This window comes from Anas platyrhynchos, chromosome 4 (assembly GCF_047663525.1).
Source record: "Anas platyrhynchos isolate ZD024472 breed Pekin duck chromosome 4, IASCAAS_PekinDuck_T2T, whole genome shotgun sequence".
Classification (NCBI taxonomy): Eukaryota; Metazoa; Chordata; class Aves; order Anseriformes; family Anatidae; genus Anas; species Anas platyrhynchos.
This window is the reverse complement of record NC_092590.1, coordinates 77,160,580-77,174,234: the sequence shown is the minus strand read 5'-3', so window position 1 is coordinate 77,174,234 and position 13,655 is coordinate 77,160,580. Positions and strand designations below refer to the sequence as shown.

Here is a 13,655-nt window from a genome sequence, read left to right as displayed (position 1 = left end):
GAGGAGAATGTCTAGAAAAACTGTTTTTTTCCTAGCCACCCTATAAAATGAAAAGGTGGCTTATTTTTTCTATTGCAAGTGATGAGCTGAGGTGCAGAAGGACTTAAGGTCAAAGCTCCTTCTGGCTGCCCACTGTGAGGAGCAGATTTTGTTTCAGTAGGATGGTGCCTGCTGTGCCTGGCCTCGTGGACTCTTTGTGACTTTCCATTTCTGTCCCCTGTAAGATGGGTCCTGTAGGGCTGAGGGAAATCATCCTGTGACCACAAGGTGCTCTTCAAGGTACAGGAGGGCTGTGCTGATCTTCTCAGCAGCCTTTGCCTTTCTACCTAAATCTAGCCTCAGGCTCAGCAAAATCTCTTTTCTGTAGTGGTTTTAGACTGTTTCAGGCTGCAGTGGCCTTTCCTGTGCTCAGGGGTCTGACTCACCCTGTCATGTAACTCCTGGCATTTCAGCAAGCGCTGCCTTCCTATGAAGATAGCAATCTGCAGAGATAGAGATGGGGTGTCGAGGTGCTGCTTTGGAGGTCTTTAACTCCTCCCCAGCCAATTTAAGACACAAAAGGTGTCTAACCACATCCCCTAAGCAACTACTCCTAGCACAAGCCACAAAGCTCCAGAGTTCTTCCATATGGAAGCACGATCAATATTTTCACAAATTATGCAATGGCCGCATCAGATCCTGCTCCAAACTTCTGCAAAACACTGCCAAAGCTTTCAGAGAAACAGAATAGCTTCTGCTGTTGCTTGTGGCATCTGCCACCCCTCGAGAAGCAGGGGTGGCACTTGGCAGCCCTTAGGGTGATGAGGGGAAAGCAGCTGCTGGGGCTGGAGGTGGCTCTCAAGCTCTGTGTCCACGGGGAAGGTGCATCTGCCACGCACACTGCTCATCTCCTTACCTCAAGGAGACCCTGTGCTTGACAGGTATAAGTTGCTTGCATTTTAAAATACCCGGCAGGCTTAAGCAGATGAATTCAAAACAGCCTGGGTTGAAGCCTTGAGGTGGTTTAGTGATAAAGCAGACACCTGCCTGGGAGTGCAGTTCCTGTACAGCCCAGGTTTGGGATTATTTGCAAGCAGTGTGTTTTGTCCGTCCCTTGCCCAAGGGACACGAGACTCGGCTGCCTTTTGTTTTGCTCTTTCCTCCCCTAAGGAGGGAGGAACTGAGGATGCTTCCCTTGCCAGAGTCCTCACTGACCTCTGCCCAGCCCTGTGATCTTACTCCACCCTTGCCCTTCTTCCAGCTCCTGCACAGTTTCTCTCCTATCTCCAGCCCTATCTGCTTTCAGGGTTTACCACTACTGCTCTCCTATCGAGCCAGTTGCACTGGGATAGGAAAACAAATGCAGAAGTTTTAATGCTTGGCTCTTACCTATTTGTTTTGAGATGAGGTGGTGAGAAAACTAAATCTCATGCTCTAAAGTGTGCTTAAATGACTGTGTGCCTCCTGTCTGACCCACCTCAGGAAAGATGAGGCACAGACCTGTTGTGACATCTTCCCTGGGGTTGCCATCCAGGATATAGCTGAGATGGAAGAGCCAGAATCATGAATTTTGGCCCACCTGTGGCTGTTTTTGTGTTGCAGGGCTGCCTAAGCTTCTTGGTATCAGGGGTGTGTCAACACCAGTGGTCCCTCAGCATGGGTGAGGAGAGGTTATGGTGTCCACTAAGTGTTTTGGAGGAGCTAAACCCCAGGTTTTGCACGTTGCTTGAGGCTGAAATGCTTGTACAGGAGTCTGTAGTGCTGGCAGGCAGCCTGCCTGGCCTTTGTCTATCCCTCCAGGGCACAGGCTGTCCCTCAGTCCTGGTATGTCTGCCAACCCTATTTCATACCTGATGTGTTTGTGTCTCCTATGCTCTCCTTGTCCCTCTTCTTTCTGGCTGTTTTGGGCAAATTTCCATCGTGCAGGGATGGAAACAGCTGCCTGAGCTCCAGCAGCAGCAGAAGACAGAGCCCTTGGTGCGTATTACTGGCTGTCTGACAAGCTGGATGGGGACAGCAGGGGCTTGAGTGCATTTTGAAGCCTTCAGAGTTGTTCAGATGGGACTGGTTCATGCTTCCTACTGCTGAGCAGGCAGATGGAGGCAGAGGTGGAGAGGGATAATTAATTAGATTTTTTTGATAAGTTTCTAACACATCAGAAAAGTGGCTTAGAAGTCACGTGAAAGTTTGAGCCCCTTTTTGTCTTTGAGTCCTCCTTGGGAGATGCAGAGCGGTCGGGACGAGCCCGTGTTGGTGCAGGGCTCGCAGCAGGAAGCGCTGCAGCCCCTGTCCTGCCTCACAGTTCCTGTTTGTGGCTTCCCCGCTCACAACTCTTTTTTTTTTTTGCAGTGGTGAGCTGTTGGCTTGAGATCCCTAAGATTGTGTGCGCTGTTTTTAGCTGCTTCTCTTGGTGCTGCTGCATCTACATTTGCTCGTATGAAGCTTTAAAAAAAAAAAGCCATCAATATTTTAGGGTTTCTATTCAGGCTCCTGCCTTGAAGCTCACCCTTTTCATTCTGCTATAGTGCCTAAAGCAAGCTAATGAAATATATCCCTCCTGCTTCAAATTAGGCATAAAAGACTTGTCAGAAGATGGGTAGGAGCTGCTGAATAATCCTGGTAATGTAAAAAATTGACGTTCTATAATGTCCCTAATTCTTCTAATTATACATGATACATGAGCACACCACAAGAGTTTTCCAGCTGCTTCATAATAAAATGTTGCAGTGAACCAGCTTGCTGTTGAATGTGACTAGGTTAAACTCTAATTAGAAACGTTGCGAAAGGGTAAGGAGTTGTCTGCTGTAATTAAGAAACTTGTCTCTCTCTCTTGGTGCTGCCACCTTCTGTGACCTACTGCTTGGCTCTGTGGGGAGCGACAAGTCTGTCTGTCCATCTGCATTGGGTGTCTCCTTGGAAACCATTTTTCCCCTCTCTGTTTTAAATTGCTAAAATGCAAGCACAGCAACCACCCTGCCAGTGGGTGAACACACAGGGTTTGGCCAGGGAGGGCTGTGGCACTGTGCTTGCTTCAGGGTCACTGAAAACTACAAACATTTTGAACCCCAGTCTGTTTTCATACTGGTTTTTTGATCCCAGTGAGGTGGTGCCTAATGGATTTGGAGCTGATTTACTGCATGCAGGGTCTGAATTTCCACAAACAATAAAAAGTAACTGCTTGGTGGTGCACCTGGAAACTCAATGTGTGCCGACCCCACCGGTGGGGTCATACAGAATTGATCTGAAACCATTTGTTCCAGGTGCAGGGTGTGCTGAGGAGGTTTGGTTGGTGGCATTCAGCCCCTGGTGACACCGCTGGTGCCAGGGCTGCCACTCGCCCTGACCCCACACCCAAAGCAGGCCCATGTTTATGTGCCAGGCTGTATCGTGGAGCGGCCATTTTGGACACAGGCCTCAGCATCACCAACAGAGCCTTGTGGAAGCCGATTCTTGCTTCCCTGTGGCAGTTGCCAGTTGAAGGCTCAGAGAAGGCGCTCGTGAGGCCCTGGTGCCTCCACAGCTGCTTGGCTCTGGCCCTTAGTGGTGATGATCAGTGCGTATGCATCCCCCCATGGCTCTGTCACAGCACACAGCATGGCTAACTTGATGTCCTTCTTGTCGGCAGGGTACCTCAAGTGCGACACGGACGATGGCTGCGAGGCCAAGGAGGAGGCAGGGGGAGAGGAGCTCTTCGACGCTGTGAACTCCTCCATCGTTTCGGGGGACAGCATCAGGTTCTTCGTCAACGTCAACCTGGAGGTGCCGCCCAATGCCACCGGTGAGTGTCACCCTGCCACCAGAGCTTGGGAGGATGACAGCGGGGGTGAAATGGCTGACCCTGCTTTCCCCTCCTTCCAGGTTGCACTATGAGCATGTTGATTTTCAGTTTTAAGGTTTTTGGAGTGATTTTTGGAAACTCTAATGAAAGTTAGATGCTGGGAGCTGTTCTTCAGCCATCTGTATGAAGTGTCCCGATTCCTTTATCCCTTTTTTTCGCCCAACAAAAAAAGCAGCACCCCATGGTGAATGCTTACCTATCTGATGCAGTCACCTGGGTCATACAGCACAAGGCTGTCAAGTGTGCTGGGTGACTTTGTGCCCTTGCGAAATTAAGTTGTTGGTTTTTCCTTAAAAAAAAAAAAAAGTTTAAGAGCCTAGGTCAGGCCCAGTAGGACTCAGTTCTGCATTTGTGGCCTGAGGACCTGCCATTGCTTTTGGTGCTACAGACTGATCACTGGAGTAGAGATCTCCTAATGACAAGTCTTTCCTCTGAGAAATCAGATGGGTTTTCTTCGGTGCATGTACTGTCTCCAAGTAGCTTTCATGTGCCTCTGGGATTTCCTATGATGCAGGGGTTTTAGAGCTTTTTTTTTTTTGATGTTCTACATTGATTCAATGCTGGAGGTGAGTCAGGGCTATGGTTTGTGCAGGTCAGTTGCTGTTCTCCAGCAGTTGCTGGTGGTAAAAAAAAAAAAAAAAAGTGTGTGGAGGGACTTTTGGTGTTGCATATGTGCCTCTTGATTTTAACTGTGCTGTCTGGAATTAATTGCCACACCAGTTGCACTGAGACTGGAAATAAAGGGGGAAAAACAGCCTGTTAATCCTCTGATAGAGGTCACGTTCCTGCAGAGTAAAATCAGTGATTCACCTGGTGCAAGTGTAGCTTTGTATCAACAAATGCAATCACTGTTCCTGTCCCCTTTGCTGTGTTGAGCAGGGTAAGCATGTGCATGCAGGACTACAGCCCTGGGTGGTTTTTTGTTTGATAAGCTTGCTGAGGTAGGCTAGTCCCTGTTCTTGACTCCTAGAGGAGCAGCAAGCCACAGGACAACACGGTGTTGGTGAAACCTGGTTGTTTTTTCGTCCTAACCAGAAGTATGCTTGCTGAAAAAATTAGCCCTCTGATTGATGGAGAAGTGCAACAAAGCATCAATTGTGCATGGGCATCCAGTGTTGTATTTAAATTATTCTCAATCTGCCCACAACAGAGGGGAATGCTGTTGTGTGCCAAGCTCTGGCACTTGGCCCTGGAGCAGGTAACTCTATTTATAAACAATCTCCCCTAAGCCTTCAGCAATATTCATGCCTGCTACAAGGCAGCTTCATGAAGGGGAGGAGGGCCTGTGGGACAGCAGTGTTGGCATTGGTGCAGAGTAAGCAGTGAAAACTGAACCCATGGGACTTCTACCCTCGTTGAGCTGTGGTGTCTGCTTTAAGCGGTCGATTGGTTTCTATAGGCCAAGTGTTTTGGGAGAGAAGAGCTGATCAAAAAGTGGCACGGAGAGCACCAGATCTGAGTGCAGGGATTTCAGGTCAGCCTGATTCTGCTGGCACCGGTGCTGTGCTACTCCTCAGGGGGAGAAGACTGAGAATAAAAAGGTGGTTGTGCAGCTGTGTTGCAGGGGGACATGCCTGCCCAAAACTATGTTCTTTGTACCCCTGCCAAGCTGACATCCCTTATAAATTTTGCCTGACACGGAGAGCAACATACAGGGGGCTTCCAACCAGCCTAGTTAGCACTGAACTGTGAAAATATCAAAAACGCTTGCTATGACTAAAATCCTTTTTTTTTTTTTTAGCTTTTTCTATGGGTTACTTTTGCCCTAGTACACAATTTGAATGCACTCTGCAATGCATGTGCTAAACGTAAAGCAGAAGGGCTAGCTAACCTGGCTTTTGTGCTATGTGCTTAGGAAAAGGTGGCCGCTGGAACACGAGTGACTTGGCTTTCATCCTGGCAGCTGGAGGAAGCCTGCAGCCTGCGTGAGTGGGTACTGACTGTTCTGGAGGTTAAATGCAAAGGCTCTGGATTACACTTGGCATCACATTTTCAGAGAGTCCTTTAAGTTTGCTCGAAGTTATTTTTGGATTACAAGCAAGTCCTGATTGATCTATAGCGTGCAGTTACTGGAAGTGGTGATGCAGAATAGCCATAGCACGGCCCTCTGCTTGACTATATACAAGCCTGCTTTCTGAATCTGAGTGGTGACTTTAAGAGTAATATCTAGCAATTTTCAAGCCTGCAATTTTACAAATGCCATCTCAATTGAAAGACCTAAGGGGGACTGTACTCAGCTATGACAAGTCTGGGCTTAATGCCGTGGGGTGCATTGTTCAGGGATGAGGAATGTGAGCGCGGTGGATTCTTCTGTGTCTGAGGAAGCTTGACTTTCCCTCTGTGTCCTCCTGGGCTTTTTTGTATTTTCCCTTCCATTTTAAAAAGGACAAAAAGGACTTCCTTATCTGCCTCGAGCAGTGATGTTTGTGACTGTGGTATTAGTTGTATCCCTTTTCTTCAGCTGAGATGTTTGGAATGCTTCAGAAAAAATGGACTTCTGATGTGCTGAAGTCCCCTTCCCAAACACAAGGGTGGAGGTTTTAAAAACAGGCTTCAGGCAGAACTGGAATTGAAATTTTCAAGAAGGATAGGTGTGAAGTGAGATGTTGATGCTGTCAAGGAAAAAAAAGCGGGACAAGCAGCAAAAATCCAGGTCCTCTGAATATCAGCAGTAGGATTCATCAGACCCCAGGTGTTCATTGTCTAGGCTGTCAGCTCTTTCTCAGAGGTGGCTTTGAAGTGTTTTCCAGAGTTGATTTTACACATTGCATTGGTCCCTGGCTGTAGAAGAAGCATAACTGACTTCTCAGGTGGTTGAAAGTAGCCAAGTTAAGCCCTGTCTGCTCTTCTGCTGATGGAAGTAGCCTGAACTTGGGGGAGGAGAGATGTTCAATTCACAGTCTAAGCTCTTTCCAGAAATGATGTTGTCATGAAACCCATTGAGGGACCCCAACCATGGGCCCATCTTCTGAAGAAAGCCCTCCAGCACTGTCTGTATTGACTTGGTCCCTAGCATTTGATGCACTCACTGCTTAAAATACACTTGTTCAATCTCCTGCAGGAAAAACCTGAGGAAAAAACGCAGCTCTGTAGTATCTGTGAGCCTGTGGATGGTTCTTCTGGTCATCAGTTTAGTTTCTTGGCTACATGTGGTGTCATGATTCTCACTTGTTGGCACCTTTTCTGGCAAGCTGCTGCAAGGTTCCTGCCTACCTTAGCACAGAGCTAACAAAATCCAAAAATCTCCCTTGGGGAGGGTATGAGTTGGTACCCCAGGGGCTGGGTGCTGGCAGGCAACGTAAGTCGAATCACAGACCCGGTGACAGCTCTGCCATCATCCTGTCGAGCTGTTAATCTCCGCATGATGGATGTACAGCTTGCTGCAAGCGTAATTGGATGCACTTCACTGTAATACTGTTTTTAAAAAGCTCTGCGTGGGATTAAACATTGAGCCAACAAAACCAAGCACGGCCCATAAAACTCTGACAATTAACCATTGTCATAAAACGCTGGGCTGCGTGCACAGATGTGTGTAAACCAGGAAAGCCTGAAGAAATTTAGGGGGTAAGGTATGGCCTGTCTGATTTTTATTAATACTGGCTGCTGTTGCATTGAATATTGAGCCCAGATTGGTGCAGATTCACAGGCTCTGAAATGTTTCTATGTCTTGACACTTGGGTCCTTTCTCCCGGGTGTTTTATTGCTTCCTTGTGGAAGCTGATGAAATGCTTTTTTTTTATTCTCTTCTGCCTCTGAGCCTTCCAGCTTAGGGTTTGATAAGACGTCTGCTTTCAGCAAGTGCTAGTAGCTCCACCATATGAAGGCAGGTCTCATCTGAAGCTGGTTGGTCTTGGATTTGGGATCTGCATTTTTTGGGGAAGGTCAAGATGGTTTTTAAAGAGATTAAGGTGTGTGCTGAGGTAGCAATAAACACATACAAGTAAAACGTTAGGTCTGTACCCTGTTGCATGTGCTCTTTCAGGAGTTGGTGCTGCAGTCCTGCCCTGGATGAAGTACCTCTCCCCTGACATCCCTGACACAGGGAATCCCTGCTGCAGGAGCAGAGGGGTATTTCTTGTGCTGCAGGTGGAAAATCAATCAAGTTTGGTGCTCTAGTCCCTGGGGATTCATACCAGAGGATGGGGGAATCGTCAAATTACCATGCAGGCTGGGAGAACCTTTTTCCTCTCCAGACCTGTGCTACAAGCCCTGAATATTTTATAACCACCAGGCTAGCCAGATAGTGTCTTGCAGGCTCCCTCGCCTGGCTTTATAACTCCTTTCCTATTCTCACCTACCCCGAGGTGTGTTAAGCCTTCTGTATTAGTGCTATCTGGATGTGAATTTCATTTTTTTTTCTGCAGCTGCTTCAGCCTCCTGCAGAAACATCAGACTAGGGGGTAGCTTCATCCGCAGCACCCTTGGAAATAAATCCCTGCAAACCAATACAGAAATTTGGTTTAGGTGCAGCCTGAAAGTTGGCAGTGGGTTTGCAACAGGCACAGGGAGGCTGCTTTGCAGGCAGCTGTGGTACACCCTGATCTGCTTGGCAGCTCCCTGAAGCCAGCCAGCTGAATATTTTCATGCTTCAGACCTGATTCTTGCAGCTTAGGGTTTTTCAAGCAGCTTGGAGTTCGCCTTCTCTTCCTACCCCAGATTTCAGTAGTGGCTTGCGTGGTTTTTTCAGGGTGTGGTTTCCCAGGGATTTGCAGAGCTGTCATTGCTGAACTTTTTGCAGTATGCGTTGCTACTTGCAGCTGATGCTCGTCCTGGTGGCTTCAGCTGCAGGGGGGGGTGCCTGGAGCAAGATTTTTGGGGTGGAGAGAAGACAAAATCCCGCTGGCAGCGCAAAGCCAATCCACGGCCAGGCCGGGGCTTTGTCGAAGAGGGAAGGGGGGGAAGTAGCGGAACACGGTTTACGCTTCACGAGAAATTAAAGCCTGTTCCACCCCTCCGGACAATTGATCCTTCCTAGATATGGAGAATCAACAGTTTCCTGTAATCTGCTCCAGCAGCACGCACGTGCACGCCCGCCACCGCCGCAGCAAAACACGGTGCTTCAGCTTCTCCTGCCGAGAGGGCTTTTATTTTTTTTTTAAGGGGACAAGGAGAAAAGCTAGATGCTGGCGCCAAGGATATTCCAGGGAGAGTAGTGTCCAGAGACAAGTGGTCTGGGCCTGAATGGGTATCATTCTGCACACAATAGTCACATTTCCTCACATTAATACCGAGGTCCTTTTTATGTCTCACGGCACAATGCTGACCCACGCGTTCCATCTGATAACTCCTGTTTTAGCAGTTTGATGTCAGCCTGGGATGTTGGACTCCCGAAGCTTCCTATACCCTAATGGAAAGTGGATGCACCGATTGTGCTGGGGGGGGCCGGCCGGCCTCCCTCCCTCTGAATTTCCTGACCGGGGTGGTTTCAAAGTGGTGTTTACAGAGGTGGGGGGGTCGTAGTGCACAAAGGCAACATTTGTCCTTCTGGGTGCTTCACCTTGTGCTTGCCTCGGGGCAGCTCCCCTGGGATTTTTGGATGCCCTGGCCCTTCAGTTGGCACGAGAAAAGAAAACACCTTTCCCCCTGTCCCTTCCCCTGCTTCTAATTTAATATCAAAACCCATTGCAGCTTTCTTTTTGAAAATTCACTTTTGTGTCTGAGTTAAGGGGTGTGATAAGTGACGCTGCTCAGCTCCTGTCCTGTCCTTGGCTCTGTGCAAAAGCCCTGGTTGGTCTGTCTGTCTCTCCAATCCCTCTGCAATGGTAGGACAGCAGTGTGAGGCAATAAACCTTCACCTGTCCAGCTTATAATGCCTGTGCTGAGCATTATTCAGGTGAGATTTTCCTCTGTGCCCTGCCAGCCCCTTTCCAGCCTGCTCCAAACACCAGCAGCTATTGCTTTGCCCCCCTGCTTTTAACCCGGGTGTCAGTTTAAGGATGAACCCAGCTGGTTTTAGGCTTTCTCCTGCACCTCAGCCCACTGTCCTGTTGTGAGAATGTGGGATAGTAGGGGCATAATTACTTAGCTAACAATTATATCCAACCAAAATTACCCAAGCCTGTTGGGTCCAGACTCAGCACAGCCATGGCAGGACAGCAAAGCAAAGCCCCCCACCTTGAGATTCTGCTTGTGCAATACCTCGGTGCCAGAAAAAAGTTGGTGGTACCTCTGTAGCTTCTTTGTGAGCTGCTCTTGACCTGTGTGCTGATGGGCTTTAATTTTCTGAGGCAAGAAATTCAAAGACCAAAACAGTTTTTGCTGCTTGCGACGTTCTTCAGTGCCAAGTGATTGAGGCTTAGATTTGCTCAGGGCCCTGGAGAAATCACCCCTGCCTAGACGAAATAGCTGTTTGAGAATAAATGCTTCCACTTATGTCAGATCCTTGTTTGTTGAGGAAAACCATGGAAATGCTAATGTGGGATTCTGCTCTGATTTATTAGTCTGTTTACTGTGCAGGCATGCTGGGGAGCGCATGTAGATCTAAAGCAATGTGCGCTGACACCTGCACAGCCAAAAACTTCCTGCTCTCCAATTCTGCACTCCTATTTATAGGAGAGATGCTGTCAATATCCTGAGGTGCTTTGGACCAAAGGCTTTTGGTCTTCTGGGGTGTTAAGGGCAGCACTGGGGCCCTGTGCAAGGAAGGGGTGGTGGAAATGCAACCTGAAGTGAAAGGGGATCTAAGGTAGAAGGTGAAAAGCCTTGAGTTTTACGGTGTGACTTCCATGGGTTTGGTTTTGTGTTTTCAGGGCTGTTTTTTGATAATATTTTCTATGCAAAGAGGAAGAAGGGGGGGTAGGGAAGCAAGTAGGAAGCTTAATTTCTCTGCACTGCTAGCAGTAAAGGGAAGCTAGGATGGAATCCCTTTTAGGTAAAGCAAATGCATTTTTTGCCTGCGAATATGAAGTTGCCTTGTTCACATCTAGAAGCTGGTTGGGTCCTGTTCTTCCCCAAGTGATGGGAAAGAAAAAATGGAGGCATGCCATGGTGTCCCTCCAGGGCTCGGAGTGTGCTGACACGAGGCCGCGAGAGCAAGTCTGATGTTGGCAATTCATCACCGTTGCTAACATAGTTGTTAACTCCCAGTGAGCTGCCTGCAGCATATTTGGTAATGCTGTGAGCTCGCGTGCGTGCCCCAGAAATTTGGGATGCGTGTGTTCTTTGGTGTGGCTTCCAGGGGATGTCAGAGATGCGCTGCTGACTTTTTGGTTGTCCCTTGGGCAGGAGCTGGAGCGCAGCCTAACAGATAAAGCTGGCCAGCCCTAGCAGCTCTCCTTTAACTGTGTGTGGGGACAGACAGCAAAATGCCCATAACTAGCTTACATGCTTAAAATAAACTTCTGCAGCCTTTGTCTGTCCAGCAAAGCAGAACCACAGAAAAATGGGAATGTTATGTGACCCTGACCTCTTTCTAGTTAGGTGTACTTCATCCTGACTCTCAGGTGTGAAATCTGGCGATTATTCCTGGTAGCAAGGCATAATTGATGGTTGACGGGTAGGATCTTCCTTGCTGTTAGAGGCTGAACCTATGGCTTTCTATATCCTTTGTGCCTCCAGTGAAGGGCTGCTCCATGAGATTGCAAGGATCCAAAGGTATTACATCTTTCCAGCTCCTCCAAAATTGGAGGAAAGCAAGACAGTGCCAGGAGGAAGAGAAGTGGCAGGCACATCTGTAGGTTTTAGCTTCATCCCAGCCAGCCTTTAATAGTGGTTCTACAGGCAGCCTCCTGCAGGGTTTTATCCTGGGTTTGCTTAGCAGGTTCCCCTGCAGTAGGTAAAAACACACTTGAGGTGTGTATTTCATTTTTTCGTGTCCCAGTTAACTTGCTACTCTCCTTTTGTGATGCTACCGTGCTCCAACAGCCCTAAAAGTGACAGCCCAGAACTGGTGACATCCATCAGCCTCCTTTCCCTGGGCTGAGTCTAAGCAGCGTGTCGCTTGGCTGGAATGATGAATGAGGCTCTGAGCCTTCCAAAACATCACCTCTGTACCCAGAATGGTACATCTGAGAAGTCTTCAGACTTCTCTTCTTTTAAAACCCGTGTCCAAGGGATGTAATGAGATGTTTTTGCTCGCTTTGATAAAGCACGCTCGGCGCTCACCTGAGATGAGAACCAGAGAGCTGTCAACAGAGGATTGATACGCGCTTAAAAGCGGTACGAGGAGCTGAGAGATGCTGCATGATAAAAGGACAACACGAATTTCTGCTGCCTTCGTGCCTCCCAAAGGGTGGCGTGAAGGACAGGCTGCAGATATCAGCCTCAACGCGTGTCCGCTATTGTTTGGGGCTGTGGGTGCTTTTGTCTATCTGGAGCTATTTCATGCGAAAGCTGCAAAAACCAAAACATGTTTTCTCTCAATGAATATTTATGGCCTCCAAATCTTCCAGCATACTTTTGCATGTGTAATTAGGCTGTAAATTGAGTAAGTGAGCACTGGAGAACTACAGATGTAAAAGCCCGGGGAAGATGCTTGATGTTTCTGGTTTAGTTGGGTGCTTGCTTTTTAATAATAAATAGCATTTTCAAGATAAAAACAGCTTGTGCTTTCCAAACGATGTGTCAAAAGCAGTAATAATTGGGGCTGTTGCGCCAGCAGACTTGTCTTAAGCGATGCTTTTAATCACATGCACAGCATCCAAGTGAACTTTGGAAGAAGTTGGGTGATGTAACCAAAGCCTCTGAGCCGTCTTATTTTGTTTAGAGATAAAGGCAACCCTCTCCCTCTTTTTCCTCTACTGCAGTCAACTCTGTTCCCAGTTTGAGTCCCAGTATTTTAACCTTTTAAGTGAGAACATGACTTGAATTTCTGGTTTAGGATAAAGCAGCTTTGTGTGTAATAAATCAGTCACTTTGTGGAGTTCTGGTGTTTTCACTCTGTACGCAACTTAATTGTACTCTCAGTCCTCTCTTTTTGGAGGGCAGCAGGGCTGAGCTTGTAGCTGCTTTCATGCTGGGGTCAGCCTGTGAAATGGGATCGGAGCAGTTCTTGTTGGTTGGGACTTAAAAATCCAGATAAGTGGAGGAAACAATCTCCTCTGAATATCTGCAACTCCGCGTTGCATCTCTGTACTTTTCCACAGCTTGGCCTCTGGAAAGGTTTTTGGTTTTCAGTGGGGTTTTTCCATGCTGTCACTACACTCATTCGAATGAAAACTGTTCATGCGTTTCCTGTGTAATGTTGGTAGCAGCACAATCTTGGGGGGCTTCTTTTTCCCCCCCAAGAGGGGGGAGAAGAATGAACAAACAGCAAATGCAGTATGAGTGGTGTTGCAGAGAAACTACCTTGAATGCAAGCAGTGCAGAGGGGGCTGTGGCAGAAACAGCTGGGTTTTATTTATGGCTTTTCAGCTTATACCAAAAAAAAAAAAAAAAACCTGCTTCGTAGACACTCTAAGAAAATAATGTTGTTTGGAAGTCTGCACTGGGAACTTCTGGGGTACCCCTGTCCCTGTAACTCAACTGCCTAGTGACACTTAATAGCCTCTAAACAGCAGTTTTCTTTCTCAAGAGCTCTGTTGCTTTATGCTTAGATTTATGGAGGCAGAGTGGTGAGTTGACAGGACATTAATGTGCTCATCTTCAAGTCACTGTGTGCGATCTGTCACAGCCCGCTCCCTTGGAAGTGCCTGGGTGTTATTGTTGACTTTTTAACGAGGACAAGAATGGTTTCCAAGCGAGCGTGACTCATGCAATCTTAGCCTCAATCTATCAAACAACGATGCATGGGATTAAATGATTACCTAAAGTATTTGGAATTAGATTTTATGGAAGCAGGGGGGGGGGGGAGTGAAGGATAAAAATACATGGGGAATCTGAAAAACAAAAAGCTGCAAGG

The 13,655-nt window shown here is 47.7% G+C and overlaps 1 protein-coding gene across 8 annotated transcripts in view; it reads left to right on the top strand.

Moving 5' to 3' along the window:
* Positions 1–13,655, top strand: part of SLC4A11 (solute carrier family 4 member 11) — a 137,940-nt gene that overhangs the window by 66,893 nt on the left and 57,392 nt on the right. For 7 of the 8 annotated variants that reach the window (XM_072037904.1, XM_072037906.1, XM_072037905.1 and 4 more), the window contains exon 3: positions 3,605–3,757. In XM_072037904.1, coding sequence (XP_071894005.1) covers positions 3,605–3,757 — 153 coding nt within the window. Of the gene's footprint in view, positions 1–3,402; positions 3,533–3,604; positions 3,758–13,655 lie in introns of those variants that run through there. The other variant, XM_038178349.2, reaches the window with a different exon arrangement.